This window comes from Aulonocara sp. 'chitande type north' Nkhata Bay, linkage group LG7 (genome assembly GCF_057382095.1).
Source record: "Aulonocara sp. 'chitande type north' Nkhata Bay isolate Kocher_YH1m ecotype deep benthic linkage group LG7, A_spYH_male_GT1.1, whole genome shotgun sequence".
NCBI lineage: Eukaryota > Metazoa > Chordata > Actinopteri > Cichliformes > Cichlidae > Aulonocara > Aulonocara sp. 'chitande type north' Nkhata Bay.
Window position 1 is genome coordinate 19759995 of NC_141350.1, and position 16757 is coordinate 19776751.

Consider the following 16757-nt stretch of genomic DNA (forward strand, 5'->3'; position numbering starts at 1 on the left):
TCCTATTCATCTGCGAGCAGCTGTACTTCACAGGAGCAGCTGTGTAACTTTACTGTACCAGATACATAACAAAACCCAGCCAATTTCCACGAGAGCTGCCAGGTCAGAGTTTTCCATTCAGAACTCGCACCAGGTGCTGTGAATAAAATTCTGGCTCTTGAGCGAGCGCTGACTTGGTTGAAAATACAATTAGAAACACAGGTTTCTCTTTATTTTAGCTGTCAGATCACAGGGAGCGAGGAAAAGAATATTCAGAATGGTCATAAAAGTGGCCTAACGTGGATCGGGGGATGCTTTTCATGTAGGGAAATTTCCTGAAAATAAATGTTTAGTTTGAAAAGCTGCTAAAAAGACAAATGTTTCATTTGTGAATGTGACCCAAGTCTGCCCAGCACACCACAGTCCATGTACTTCAGATTAGCGGGGACCAGGATGGTTTCTACATTACTGCTGGTTTCACTCAGAGAGACCATATGTTTCCACCTTAGGCGAGCGCTACACTGCTGCACTCAGCACTTTTTTTTTTTTTTTTTTTTTTAACTGTGAAAGCAAGAACTATCACAGAGAACACAGCCCACAAACACAGGAATACAGTCTAGAGCCTCATCTAAGCGAGGAGAGCTGTATTACCAAATAAGAGCCTTCAGAAGGATTTCCTCATCAGTTTCTTAGATCTAAAATAGCACGACCGATGATACGAAACTTAAAACCATCTACCAAGACAGGGTTCACTGTTTTTGTTAGGAAAAAAAAAGAAAGAAAGAAGAAGAGGTGCTACTTCTGCTGTGTCACTCAAAACTTCTTTTGTTTTACCCTTTCACCTTCAAGATTTGTTAAATCTCCTGAAAAAAACAACAAAACTACGACACGGAGACACGCATTCCTGTCATTATTTCAAAGATGTCTTGGATAAAATCCCCAGAGCCTGCTGTCAGGGACGGCCTCCCCCTCGAGACGAGTGTTTACAGCGAATCCAGCCTGTCTGACTCGAGATAACAAGAGTGTGACAGGATGAGAAAGATACACATTAATCCTGTTATGATACCTGCTCCTTGCTCTGGGACACTGAGTTCTAAAAACAGCAAAGAAAGTTGCTCAAGGGCCGCGCTGGTCACATCCCTGTGGTCACATCCTCACATCCCCTGAGCTCAGGGGATGTTAGAGGTGGGTGAATGGAACCAGATATCGACATTATCAATACTACCGCTGGAATTGGTATCAGATCAATTGGGCACGTCTATTTTATTTATAACCTACAGTAAAGTGCTGTAGAGGCAGGTGCATTTACACTCCAGATCTTCAAAACCCCAAATCAAAATACATGAAACGTAAAGTAAAAATAAAAACAGGGATTTATTGGTGAAAATGGGTTCAGAATTGGCAAATTAATGATGATTCATCTCATAAATCTCCCCTAAATGACCTGCCTTTTATTGACCCTGTATTTACTTGGCATTGGTTCAGTATGAAACTTTGCAGTATTGTAAAGCACCGCAGGATGTTTGGTTGCTTGATACATTGCGGCATGTGACTAAAAGGGGGGCGGGTACACCAGGGAAAGAGGGCAGAAGGGGTTGTATCATGTTTTCCCTGCAGGTGACTAAAAGGTGGACAGGAGGGAAGAAGGTGGTGTCACCTCCGCCCGCTGCAAAGAGGGGGTGACAGAAAAACATTGGCAGTGCATGCACCGCGTCATAACTCGCTTGCACACTGCTATATATACACACCTGTCAACAGATACTGAGGTGACATTGTAACGGGCCGTGTCAGCACTGGATGAGTCACACAAATTAGTGCAATTGACAGTTGGTTTTTAAAAAAAAACAATTTTTTTGGTCAACCTTGATAGATTGAGTGGTGCTTTCAAGAGCAAAGCAAGGCCAGAGAAAATGGCAGTGACCCAGCGACTCCTCTAATGCAAGCTGTAGGCATCAGTCATACCAATACAAAGCCATAATGGAAAAAGAAAGAAGGAGCAGATGGAGGGCTGGAAGACAGAGAGATTCCAGGCGGGCGAAATTAATACAGCACTTTGTGAAGTTTTCAGCACTATGGCTGTTTAGACGCATCGCACGCTATAATCAGGGAGATATCTAATCAGCCCCCAAATTCATTCATTCTGCAGCTTGACAACAACCCAAAACATGCATCCACAGTCATGAAGAACCATCTCTAGCAACAAGGAGGCCTGCAACAGATGGTCTGGCCCCCACAGAGCCCCGATCTCAGCGTCTTGGAGTCAGTGTGGGATTACATGAAGAGAGAGAAGCAGATGAGACGAGGCGCGTTTTCCCGAGATGCCTGGAAAAATCTATTTGCCAAGTACCTTGAAAAAAGTGTTTGCCCACAAGAACCTGGTATTGTTTTCAAGGCTGACCATGGTATTTTCTTTTTCTTCTTACATACAACACTCTGTAAGAAGAAAAGTATACCTTAAAGACTTTTGAGTGAATGCCACTGATACGACTGTTTGTGCTTCACAACCATTCACTGTCATCCATCCCTTCCCTCCTTTGTGACCAACACAACATACCAATCATCCTTCCTTCATCTGTTTATCAATTTTTACATCTTACCTCAATCCACTTACTTCTTTTTCCTTACTCCAGTCACCCACCCCTCTTCCCCAACCTCCTTCCCTCCCTCCACCTGCCCGCCTGCGTTACCGCAGCTTCTACATTACGGCGAACACGGCCGACTGCTCAACATCCATCATTCTGGGCAAATAACACAGCCTTCCATGACGGCCAATGACCACTATTACAGCCGACAATGCCAACGCCAGAACCTCAATCTGGTCCAACTGGCCGAGGGAGGGGAGGTAAAGAAAGCAAGGGAGGGAGACAGAGAGGTGGGCTGCAGGCCTGTATGCCTTCATTAGACTGCAGCCTTGATCACGGATGCCTTTGAGGGAATTGGACGCCAGCGTACGCCTACGCGCTCACAGCATGTGGGCACACAGGCTGCACATACACATATACATGCACAGACAGAAAGCTGAAGAAAGATTAAAAAAAAAAAAAAAAAGATCCTCTCTCCCTATGCAGCATATAATCTGCACCTATAGACGATGACACAGTTAAGTCAGAGCCATGCACTTCAGATCAATTAGCTACAGCAGCTGACGGGGTACTAATTTAGGACCCAGACTTAGTCCGGGTGAAATTGAGCCATAACTGGGTTATGGGTAGAACCTGATTAAAAATACATCACAGGCTGTCTCTGCTGCTCAGACAGTAAGCAGGCAGACTGAGTGAGAGTTTTGGGCCCAATAAGAAGTGCAGCCACTGACTGACCTACATCTGCTTGAACTGAGCAGAGCCATAAAACACAACTGCATGCAGGTGGAGTCAAAAAAATATATCCTGCTCAACTCTCGTCAGTCACCCACTTCATCCTCAGTTCACGCTTTCCTTCGATAGAAGTGTCTCTCCTGTAAATGCATCTGCATAGCAATACTTGTAGTTTTCTAGAAACAATACAAAACATAAAACACACAATAATTAGCTCTGCTAGTCATTGCATGGATTCTGCTTAGTATCTCAGCCAGCTCGGGATAGACTGCTGCCAACGTATGTCGCAGTGCAAGTGACACAAACGGCACTGAAATCCTATTTAAGAGCCCAGAGCATCCTGACTGAGATGCAGAAGTCTGATTAGAATCACATTAAAAAGCAGGCTTTCTAAACTGAAATGCCTTTTCCACTAGTTTGGGGATTTTTAATAAGGGATCATTCTACATATCAACTTAAATAATCTGTAATTATTAATAATGGATAAAAAACTGTTTTTAAAACTATATTTAACTATATTACACGCTCTCAGTGTCAGCACAGGTTACCAGTTCAATTTCCTAAAACAGTGAGTCTTTTCTAAGAATTAGTCACACCTCAAGTAGAGCACCAATACTGACTGTGGTCCACCACCACGAACCAGATACGTGAATAATAATAATAATAATAATGATAATAATAATACACCTGCACCTTCACTTCGAAACAAGCATCTGGTTTTGAGCGTTATATTTTTCTCATCCCCTCCCTCTTTACGTGTGTCTGTGTGTGCTTGCATGCATGAGTCATTAGTTAATAAGAATACAATCATATCCACAAACTTCATAAAAGGCTCTCTGAAGGTCTTTCAAAGATTTCCTTTGGATATTGGCTGCTTTGTCACTCGTTTTCAACCCCATCCTTGTACCTGAGCATTTTTGGAAGAATGTTTTTTTCCCCTTGTTAAACTGACTTATGAATTATTCAACCTTTAAAAGCGGTCAAATCGTTATCAGGATGTAAGGAGGAAGTCAGCTGAGAGGTACAACAGTGAGTGTCTGTAGCCAACTGTAAAACATGGCAGAGGCTCGGTCATGGTTTTTGACTTGTCTAGATTTTGATTCGCAATGCAACACCATTCGGAAAGCATCTGATTGGCTGAATTTATCAGCGTGGCAATGAACCCAAACACACCGTCAATGCTGTAAAATCATACATGAATAGCAAATCTCATAGGCTAGCCTAAGCAGAATGGAGAGCTCAATATTATTAATATAAGGAGTGTTGTGATTGCACGTATTTTTAATAAATCTGTAACCCAATTTCCTTTTTTTTTCCATTTATAGAGCTTTGCACTGTTCTATATGTTTAGTTTTGTAATCCATATTGTGTTAAGTTACCTGGGTAAATATGCTAAATTAGCTGTTTAATCGTAAAGGTAGCGATGAAGACCTTACTTTATTTCTGAGTGTTTTTGAATTGCGGTAATGCTAGTTTAATAGATTGCCATGGCTGGAAAAAGTAAAAACAAAAGGTGAAGATTCAGCAACGATAACTAAAAGCTTTAGTGGTCCTACAAAATTAAATGATCTATCCTTGAACCCATTTCTACATAAAGAAAATGTAAACACAATGTTTATATAATATAACCTTCCCTGCCTCCGTTTCTCTGGTGCCCTGGTCTCAGCTTTTTCTGTTAGTCACTTCTTAGTTTTTATACATTTTTTTCTATTTCCCTCCTTTTCTCTCCATCTGTACACTTTTTATTTTTCTCTTTACTTTAGGACACAGGGCAAGGTCTTTGCTTTGCCCACTAACACACAAAAGAAGAAATCCGAAGGACAGTTCCTGACCTCTTTATGACAACTGATGACTTGAATGACTTTTTAAAAGTAAAGTTTCTTCTCCCCATTGTGGCCATTGTGTTAATAGTTAAGTACTGAGTGCTAATGAACTGAATTACTCGGTGAATGGGACACAGATGAATTTCTTTATAGGGTACATAAATGCATTCAACGAGATATGTGGCTAAATAACATCGACAGCATTTCTAACAAATGTGAAGGACTTGAGTGCAGAAACCAAAATGTTATCCTCCCAGGTGGATACTGGACACTGACATACATTCAATCAGCAGTAATTTAGTCAAGAAAAAAAAAAGAAAAAAAAAAAAGTATTAGTTAACCCACCATCCTGACATGGTGAAGTCACGATACAGCATCCTCTTCCCCACCTCCTTCCTCTGGACTCTCCTTGGGAATTCCAGATGTGTAAACTCATTCCCTAATAAGTGGGGCTGCATGTAGGCCTGTGATATGAAAAGAGAAAAAAAAAACAGAAAGAGAAGAAGATTGACGCGCCCTAGGGATAGGAAAAACAATTCCATAGTCTATTAAGCTGGCACAGAGAGCAGGCCGTGTAAGAGAGACAGAGCTAAGCATAGCTGGTGTCTCAACAGGAGGGGAGGCCAGCTCTGCTAATATCTGACAGCTGTGCTTGCTAGAAAGGAGCTGAGAAAGTTTCTTTCTTACCAAGAACTGCAGTCGCTGCCTCTCTGACTCTGGTGTGAACTCTGCTGACATGGGAATGACTTCCCCAGACCGGATAATGATAGCTCTGAGGGAGAGGAGCAGACAAAGCAAAACTCTATTCATCCAGGAAGGGACACAGTTGTTCCTGTAGGCTAAAGGGCACGAGAAGGTGAGCGAGAAACACAGAGACGAAAACAAAGAAGATTCTACAGTCTGCTACAGCAGGGGAAATCACTATTTTTGAACCTCTTTCGAATTTGTTAGTTTTCTCACATACAAATAAACAACATTTTAATGAAGAGGGACGGAATATTAACCAAAAATCCAGAACAAATAAACACTTCACATAAAAGTTCTAAATTAATTTAAAATGTTATTAAGGGAAGTAAGTGTTTGATCCACTACGATCTGCTGCTACAGATTGGTTGTGCGCTTGTGTGCCACACAGATTACAATCAACCAAGCAATTAGAGATACTCCTGATTATAGCTCATTATGTCCACAGACACCTGTCCACAGAATCAGTTTAATTCATTAAAACCTCCCCTCCACTGTGGACAAGACCAATGAGCTGTTAGACCATTAACAAGAAGCTTCACGTGAAGCTGACCACTGTTGGTGTGATTATTCAGAAAAAACTCTCTCTCTCGGTCTGGAGCTCTTATGTAAGATATCACCTCATTGGGTGAAGATGATCATGAGAAAAGTGGTGGAACAGCCCAAAACTACACGGCAGGAGCTTGTAAATGAGCTGAAGGGAGTTGGACCGCAGTCACCAAAGATGACCCAAAGATTACCATCCCCATAGTCAAGCATAGAGGCGGAAGCGTTATGCTTTGTTCGTGTTTTGCTAGGGGATACTTATTTTAGTCAGTGACATACAAATCAATACGTATTTTTATGCAATGTGTTTTTTTTCTGGATTTTTGGTTGATATTCTGTCTCTCCATTAAAATAAAACCAGCATAAACACCAGAGACTGTTCCTCACATCCAAGCGAGCAACCTCACAAACTCAGCAGGGGATCAAATAATCATCCCCCCCCCCACTGTATCTTACATATACACTCATTGCATGTGTATCACACCTGCTGTCCCCGGCATTCCCCACATAGAGGTTGCCGAGTAAATAGACGACCACCAGCGCTGTGCAGCCACCTGAGATGTTGTAGACCGCCTTCTCCTTTTCTATCTGTAAATCCTAAAAAAAGACAAAACACACAGAGACACAGACAGATTATGATGACGAGGACACATAATCCACAACCGATCCTCTGCACACCGTCATGTTTCTAATCACCACAGCTTTGAAGAACTGTTTTTCCCCATACAGCTTAAAACTGATACTGAGAAAATATTGCCTTGATACTCAAATCCTGTCATGATGCCGTTATTAATTATAGCACCATAATGAATTCATTTATCAAGAGTGCCACAAGTCAAGGAGCAATAAAAAAATAATGGAAACCAAAAAGGACAGATGAGAAAGTTTGGAGGGGCCCACTGATTATTACACCAGCTAATTAGCCCAGATTAATTTGGTGCTAATTAAACCAAAAATGATTTGAAGAAAACCATGCCGTCAGTTCATTCATTAGATGAATAATTAACCTGTCACTGAATTAATCAAAGCACTAACGTAAATTTGAACCAAGCCGCTCAGACTGCATTTAACCCTTTTTTGTGCTCTCCGTCTGCTGGTAACGGCTCCTCTGGTTTTTTTTTTTCCTTTCTTTTAAATCGCACTACAGAAGCGGAAAGATATTTCAGGGAAACGAGTGACCCCATCAGGCACCTCATTCCCATCCCGGCGTCACTATCAACAGACTGAGTGGGGCCGATAATGTTGGCAAACACATTTGCAGCAAGTCCACCCTAGCACGTTTTTCCCATGAGGGATGTCACCCCTTACTAAAGCGTATCGCCCTCTGCTCTGCCGCCGACGCCCTCCATCTGAATACAACTCTGTAAGCGTGCGAGCATTGCAGTGCGAGCAGTGTGGTTCTCTGACAGGAGACAGGAGTGGAATGCAGCGTGTGCGCACTCTGTGTGCATAACTATGTGTTCGTGTCCAGATGTAAGATGCATTAAGTGTGAATCTGAGTGCGCGTGTGTGTGGGTTGCACTCCAGCAGACACTCCTGGGGGTAGGGGGCTGAAGGAAGGGGTTGGAGGATAGGAGGGGTGAACAAATGTGTCCTTCACCCTGGATGAATTATGAATCCATAGCGAGCTATGCATATTTATCCTTGCTGTATCCAATACCTCTTGCTGCAGGCAAGTCTTCAATAATGAAAATGTCTGCATAAACATCTACACCTTTCTCCTGTGCGCCTGAGCCAGGAAGAAACAACTGAGCTTTAAACCAGAAGGCAGACCAAAAAAAGAAAGACGTAGAGCAGTTCAACGCTCATACATGCTCATCTCTTTATACCATACTACTATAAATGCTGAAGCGCTTTTTGCACAGCCCTGCATCTTTATTGTTTCCTGGAAGGAAGAAAAATACCATCAAGGAATACTGGTAGGTCTGACATCCCTGAGTGTCACATCAGTCGTGCAACATATCAACAAACTAGCCAACATACCAACAACTAAAGGGACATTAAGTGAATTAAAACAAATTTAATCGGACATTCTAACAAGGAGAGTCCAACCAGAATTAAGCAATTGTTTCCCACTTCAAAGTACAGCAAGTATACACAAAAGGTATCGTACGATTCACGCCTATATCGCATCAGACAGCTGAATCTCAACTCAGTGAAACACAACTGGGAAAACATTTCATAAAAAAAATCTTTTAGCTGTACCAACCCATCAACCAATCAGCCCATCAACCATGTTCGTTGCGGAAGATGACTAACTGGTTCTGCAGGATATCTTCCTATCCTAAGTTTTTCCTTCCCAGTGTCACCAATTGGCTGCACAGGAGGTCCTCTGCCTGTTGGGCTTTTATCTGCATTATTGTCGGGTCTTTACATAAAGCAGGTTGAGGTCACTGTTGTTGTGATTTGGTGCTATATAAATAAAACTTAATTGAATTTGATATTTATGTATAGTGCGCCCATAAATAATTTGGATGTTGCTGTTTTAAAAAAAATCTTTAAGTTGCTCTAAAAGTCAAAAATAGACACGAGGTAGACTCACATTTTGTGTGACTGCATTTTCGAAGACCAAAAGTTTTTTGTGTGTTGTTCTTCCAGTCAGGAAGGCCACAGTACTGCTCAGACCAGCCTTATCATTTAGTGAGTTTACTGAATCAGTGAGAGAGCCCAAAGATATTAGGTCCAAAAGCAGGAAATGAAAAGAAATAACTCAGGACAGTCACAACAGGAAAAGAGGATTAATTTCAGGCAAGAGAGCTCTCATGATCGACAGTGTGGCAGGTAATTAACGGAATTAATCATTTTGAACTAATTAGCGACAGCAGTAACTATCAGTTGATTTTGAATGCAGAAAAAGACCTTTGAGTGAAATCTTTTTGCAAATTAGAAAAACAATCCTAGCATCAAACACACACTCACACAGCCACAAGCCTATCTGACAGGACAGGTACTATTCACTACTGCTATACTATGGCCACATGAAAAACAATGTTTTCAAATGACTGTATGCAGGCCTGGTGGTGGGACTCAAGTGAATGATATGAGGATATGAGGGATGAGTCAAAACATTTGCACAGTCGACTACTGTGCAAATAAATACTAGTTTTGTGTCTGCATGATAAATATACTGCTACAGTAAGCAGCTTGTTAGCTCAGTACAGGCTATAACTTTAAATCAAAATGTTACACTGTCACATGAGAGGTTATGTGCAAAACTATTTTAAAGCTCGGGCCACAACACTTTCAAATAACCTGTGATTATAACTCGTACGCATATTTCTCTCGTTCTGGCTCTTACGTATTTTTAACTGATGAGCTGGTATTTCAGCCAATTAAGCTAATTAAGCTAACCTTGGTTTGAGTCTCTCTCCTAAAGCTGCAAAGCTAATAGGCTAATTTAAAAAGTCAATAAGCATGTTGTAGCTTTTGAAAATGTAGTTCTAATGTAAGCTTACAAATCAGAGACCAAGCCCCACAGTTCAAAAATAGTGGTAAAATGTACAAAGACAATTATTATGGCTAAACTCGATTATACGATGTATACATAGTAAGAAGTGTATATATGATATGATCTAGTGAGTACTGACATATTTCCTGCCCTGGCTTTAGATACAGCTCAGGTGATACACCTCCGTCTATCAGCTAACACTGGTTTTGATATTTACACAGGGTTTATCAGGCCTCAACAGCCCCTCTATTTCCAATGGGGATGTGTGCCAGAACTGAAGGTGGAGCCTGCTGATAAGATACAGAGATTGAGTGAGATCTTTTTTGTGAGACCAAACCTTTCCAAGACTCCCTGACACTTTCCATTTTCTTTCTTTCTTGCTTGCTTTCTTTATGGGGGGGGTAAAAACCAGCTTCCTTGAAGAAAAACAGGTCTACAGTGGGGCAAAAAAGTATTTAGTCAGCCACCGATTGTGCAAGTTCCCCCACCTAAAATGATGACAGAGGTCAGTAATTTGCACCAGAGGTACACTTCAACTGTGAGAGACAGAATGTGAAAAAAAAATCCATGAATCCACATGGTAGGATTTGTAAAGAATTTATTCATAAATCAGGGTGGAAAATAAGTATTTGGTCAATAACAAAAATACAACTCAATACTTTGTAACATAACCTTTGTTGGCAATAACAGAGGTCAAACGTTTACTATAGGTCTTTACCAGGTTTGCACACACAGTAGCTGGTATTTTGGCCCATTCCTCCATGCAGATCTTCTCGAGAGCAGTGATGTTTTGGGGCTGTCGCCGAGCAACACGGACTTTCAACTCCCGCCACAGATTTTCTATGGGGTTGAGGTCTGGAGACTGGCTAGGCCACTCCAGGACTTTCAAATGCTTCTTACGGAGCCACTCCTTTGTTGCCCGGGCGGTGTGTTTTGGATCATTGTCATGTTGGAAGACCCAGCCTCGTTTCATCTTCAAAGTTCTCACTGATGGAAGGAGGTTTTGGCTCAAAATCTCACGATACATGGCCCCATTCATTCTGTCCTTAACACGGATCAGTCGTCCTGTCCCCTTGGCAGAAAAACAGCCCCATAGCATGATGTTTCCACCCCCATGCTTCACAGTAGGTATGGTGTTCTTGGGATGCAACTCAGTATTCTTCTTCCTCCAAACACGACGAGTTGAGTTCATACCAAAAAGTTCTACTTTGGTTTCATCTGACCACATGACATTCTCCCAATCCTCTGCTGTATCATCCATGTGCTCTCTGGCAAACTTCAGACGGGCCTGGACATGCACTGGCTTCAGCAGCGGAACACGTCTGGCACTGCGGGATTTGATTCCCTGCCGTTGTAGTGTGTTACTGATGGTGACCTTTGTTACTTTGGTCCCAGCTCTCTGCAGGTCATTCACCAGGTCCCCCCGTGTGGTTCTGGGATCTTTGCTCACCGTTCTCATGATCATTTTGACCCCACGGGATGAGATCTTGTGTGGAGCCCCAGATGGAGGGAGATTATCAGTGGTCTTGTATGTCTTCCATTTTCTGATGATTGCTCCCACAGTTGATTTTTTCACACCAAGCTGCTTGCCTATTGTAGATTCACTCTTCCCAGTCTGGTGCAGGTCTACAATACTTTTCCTGGTGTCCTTCGAAAGCTCTTTGGTCTTGGCCATGGCGGAGTTTGGAGTCTGACTGTTTGAGGCTGTGGACAGGTGTCTTTTATACAGATGATGAGTTCAAACAGGTGCCATTCATACAGGTAACGAGTGGGGGACAGAAAAGCTTCTTACAGAAGACGTTACAGGTCTGTGAGGGCCAGAGATTTTCCTTGTTTGAGGTGACCAAATACTTATTTTCCACCCTAATTTACGAATAAATTCTTTACAAATCCTACCATGTGGATTCATGGATTTTTTTTTCACATTCTGTCTCTCACAGTTGAAGTGTACCTCTGGTGCAAATTACTGACCTCTGTCATCATTTTAAGTGGGGGAACTTGCACAATCGGTGGCTGACTAAATACTTTTTTGCCCCACTGTAGATCCTTTGAGGGGTGAGACTCTGCCAAAATCAGCTTTTGGGTAGTTTCTCAGCAGGAGCAGAGCTGACAGTGTTTTGTTCCAAGAGGAAATGTGTGCCATTTGAACCAAACTGCATCTAATTTTACGGAAAAATGATTACTGAAATTAAAATAAGTGACAGCTCGGGAGGAGAGTAAGTACTGTAATTAGAACCCATTGTGTTGTAAGAAAAAACACACTGTGACCACCTGAAGAAACAAATTAGTGTAGCACTGAACAATGAACCTAAAATACACTGTATGTGCTTTAAAATATATGATTTAAAAATAGCTCTTTCAGGGGCAAGTTCGGGAGGAAAAGAAGCCAATGTTGGTTGCAAGTAGAAAAATAAAAGAGTAAGGAGGACTCCACCACAGAGAATGTGCTGCCTTTTCGGTGAAACACTGAATTGAACCCGAAACCTGATTTCTACTAATTAATGCCACAATGTTCAACAAATGTTAGCCTGACATTGTTTCAGTAATCACCCTGACTGTTTCTAAAAACATCCCTCACAACTTCGAATCAGCAGTTCAATAATCAACAATTCACAGTTGAACTTTTAGTTAACTAATCCTGCAAAAAGCATTGCTGTACCTACAAAGACAGATGAGCACCAGTCCACAATTTCTCTTTGGTTGGCAGTGCGGCTTCTTAAACATTACTAACCACACACTACCACCTAGTGGTCAACAAATGGAAGCACTAGACGGCATTAAGCACTGATTTCTCCGAGGAGACTGGTCCACACTGCCATTCACCAATATCTGACCCGTGTTACATTTTACAGTTAGAATTTATGATTTTGCAATCAAAAGGATAATTCAGTGTCAGGCCTAGCCTATTACAGGAGGGGGTTTACCTCCACCACACAGATATTAGTCTAAACATGGGGATGTGTGGTGTACACAAGTGTAGTGACACAAATTGTGTTGTGTTATAAAGAACATATCACCTAAAAATCTTCCAAATCAAACATGTGGCGATCCCTTGTGTATAACACAGAAGACGGAAGCAACGTTCCCAGGAAATGCACATTATGGGCTAAGGGACAAAAAGATTCCGGCTTTAATCATTAGTAAATTCCATGTTTGAGGTACAGGTGCATCAGCAGTTAGTTCGCACCTGTTTTACTGGAATTCTGAACATACCTAAAAACCTTTGCTTATGTAAACTGGCTGACAGGCATTATACTGTTTACATGGGAAACTGTGAATGACTGCAAATGAAACCCTCTTTGACTTAAGAATTTAATCTCCCTATACAGGCGTGCATAGGATCATTACAAACATAATCAAGAACAGAGAGCCTGAAGGTGAAACTGAAAAAGTGAACTTTGACCCCTCAATCACACAGGCTAGCACTGTTTTGATTAGCTCTGCTCTTGATCCCATGGCCTCTCCACGGGTTAAATCTCAAGCATCCACTTAGAGCGCAGCCAGATGCCGAGTGCTTGTGACCTGCAGCAGCTTATGGCGAAAGTACATTACTTCTCCTGGCTGTGCTACTTGCCGTCTGACTCAGGCTATCAGGCCTCTGGTAAAATTTACAGCGTGTGATCACGCCATAAGTACCTTATCACCTTTAACCAGCTGTCAGAGACACATAATCTCCTCTCTAAAGTGCTGGAGGATGATGCTCAAGACAAGCCCATTAAAACCTGCAGTACTGTTAATACAGAAAAAGTCAATTTAAAAGGTACAATGTGGAAAATCTCACCACTGGATGGCAGCAGTTGGCTCTTTTTGCACCGATTACCTGCTGTTAGCCAGTGTTAGTGAAACTTCCTTTGATCTAACATCGCTGGACTCAGACACTCAGTAAAGAAACTCTCATACAATGTGAGAAACTGTTAATTAGAGGAGTACCAAAACCATCTCAGCCACTGTATTTAAGATGGTGGAGCAACATGGTAGTTTCCACAAGCCAAACCTGCTCCTGTGTTTTTTTTAATGGATTAATTCAAGTTTATGAAAATGCATCGATTTGTGGGAAGACATAGTTGGGCACTAATCAATGTATATTTATGAGTACAATATTCTTGTTTTCTTCTGTTTGTTGTCTTAAGGCCAAGAAAGATGCCAAGCGGATTTATTTTACCAAGTGGATCATCATGGCCTTGCCATATTGGTCCATTTGATTGACCTTTATTATGATTATGAATTTATTTTATTTTCAGTTGCTACAAACGGGACAGACATGACTGGGGGACAGGACAGGGAGAAAGAATGAAAGAAAGAGAGGGAGAGAAAGAAAACCAAAGGGGAGAAGAGACGGTGAGAAGGGGGGGAAGAAAGAAAAAACAAAACAAACAAACAAAAAAACAAAACACCTGGGTCACCTGTATGGAGAAAAAAAACAGAAGAGAAAGCAAACAACAAAGAGCAACATAATAAAAAAAACAGCACCATCACAATAAACTAGCTAGCAGTAGATATCAGTAGATACTAAATAATAAACGATATTGTGCAGCACGCAAGATAGACAGCGCACAATGTGCTTTGAGGCAGCAGCCAAGAAAGCTGTAGTCCGCGTCTGTGAATACCCGTGTGTACACCTGTGTGCATACCTGTGTGGATCAGCATGTTTGTATTCCAAAGGTTTCTCCATGTAACGATCTGCTAGGGAGTGTGGGGAGCCACAGCCCCGTCCTCCAGGGTATGAAGCAGGTATGGAGGAGATCAAAACTCCAGACATCCAGAGGCCCCCAGAACACAAGAGACCAAGGAAGACCAACAGAGGGGCGGCCTGTTTTCTATTGTTTAATTTCAAACAGTGACTTACTGTACCTTTAAGTTTTGAAATACTAATGTAGGCTCTAATGGATAAAGTCATTTAATAGTGTAGCACATAATTATTTTACAGCTGTATAACTGAACATACTGAGCAAATTAGCTGCAGAAAGGGTAGCTCAGGTCATTTCTACACCGTAAACAACAGATTATATTGTGTGCTGTATGTGTGTACGCGCTCACCTTTACACACCAGCAGGAAGTTAGGAGGCTTATGTGTAATTGGCTTGACTGTCTAATCATGACAAATCAGCATTTACTGATAGCAACTAGAGGCTAACAGATGTGAAGATTATTAATTTTATAGTATGTGCGCAGGCAGTGATGAAGTGGAGCATGGGATGCAAAAGAACAGTAGTTTGGAAATTCCCTGTATGTGTATGACAGCTAAAGGTGTGTGCAGTGATCAAAAAGTATTATATGGTTATGGGTTTGTAACTTAGCTTAACAGAATACAGTTAATCTTTTCATTTCCAGCAACGCCCTGCTTCCAGGCAAAACAGCTGGAAAAGCGTCATTTTATGAAGAGCAGGAGAAGCTTTTCTTTGTATTCTTTTCATTGTTACAGCATTTTTTTTAACTAGCGGATAAAAACAGGTGTGGGTGTGGGCAGTAAAGTGCTCTGCTTAGAGATACACCACCTGACTTTAATGAAAGGCCCAAAAGTGCCGTAGAATCAAAATGCTCCTCTCGAGCCTTGAAGATGGTATCCTGCAAATCAATCTATGACGCCACTGTGGCTAAATCCATCTTTTATATACAATCTATGCATTTGACATGGAACGTTTACAGGTCAAAAGACAACTACAGATCACGCACGTGCCTCTTACCATGTCTTTGAAGGCGTTCTCAATGGCTCCAATCACCAGGCTCTCCTGCGACACCTTCTTCTCTGTGAAGAAGCGTGTCGGTGGGGTACTGGGGGAACCCGGAGCCCCTGCGGCACCCCGGAGCGATGCAGCCCTTGTAAGGACACGCTGAGATGAAGGGGTGAGGTGGTGATTGATAGGTTCCTCACCCAGGCACGTGGGCGGCACAAGGTTAGGAGTACAGAGGATCTCCATCACTTCCTGTAAGTGCAGGGCAATGTGGTGGTGGAGAAGACGAGAGGCCATTACAGCTGCCCCGGAGCCAGCGTGGCCATCGAACAGTGCCCAGTAGTGTAAAGTTAGGTCTTCAGAGTTGTCCTGGAAACAGATAAGAATCAAAGTAAATAAAAATGTGTCAACATTAAGTATGCAAAATGCGAGAGGAGGAACTTCATCTGACTTTGCATTCATACTGATCTATGAACTGCACGCCGAAAATCCACTGAATATCAAAGGTGGAAGTATGTGAAGTACAGCCTGATGGGCAAAGAGTCGTGACATTTAGGAACCGCTGATGTACAATCATGGTAATGGTGCACAGAGCGAAAAGAGAGACCTTTTTAATACCAAATCAGAACCAGTTGAACTCAAGGTACAGCTCTCAAACACAAACAGGAAGCTGTACTATGTAAATTGCGCTGCTCACAGTTGGTGGATGAGAGCGCCTTTCTACACAGCATTCAAATTCATCCCATCGGTCTTCAGTGTGAAGACTTCGTAATCTGATCTGAGCTCAAACCTCCCCACAGATATGCACGATGCCCATAAGTGAATGAACCTGATGTTAATGTTTGCTTTCGCTTAAATCTGGAGGTATTAGTAGGTGCGGCATGATGCAGTTTGTGCTCTGAAACCGCACACCGCGTCCTCTGTGTTGATCTACAAAGTCTCATCTCCCACATAAGATTCAAAATGTCTTGTGATCTGGCTGATTCATTGCTCACCTTTGAGTTTTTGGTCTTCACAAAAAACAAACAAAAAAAAACAATGGCCTGATTTCTGTTTAAAGTCTGTTACATATCAGCACAGCTCCCCTATCAGTAATGAAGTCACATAGCCACAGAGTTGCTGTTGCATGCATCACATTTTGCTGCGCAAAGTAAGCCTCTGATTGTCTATATATGGCACAGGCAAATTCTACAGCGTGAGTCTACGAGGCAGGCAAAGAGCACTAAAAAGG

General features: G+C 42.1%; 1 protein-coding gene across 2 annotated transcripts in view; it reads right to left on the bottom strand.

Annotated features, from left to right (window-relative positions):
- Positions 1-16757, bottom strand: part of ppm1h (protein phosphatase, Mg2+/Mn2+ dependent, 1H) — a 39519-nt gene that overhangs the window by 10389 nt on the left and 12373 nt on the right. For both annotated transcript variants that reach the window (XM_086299292.1, XM_086299293.1), the window contains 4 exons: positions 15539-15895; positions 6891-7003; positions 5804-5888; positions 5462-5580 (listed from right to left, as the gene is read on the bottom strand). In XM_086299292.1, the coding sequence (XP_086155418.1) occupies positions 5462-5580; positions 5804-5888; positions 6891-7003; positions 15539-15895 (674 nt within the window). The remainder of the gene's footprint in view (positions 1-5461; positions 5581-5803; positions 5889-6890; positions 7004-15538; positions 15896-16757) is intronic.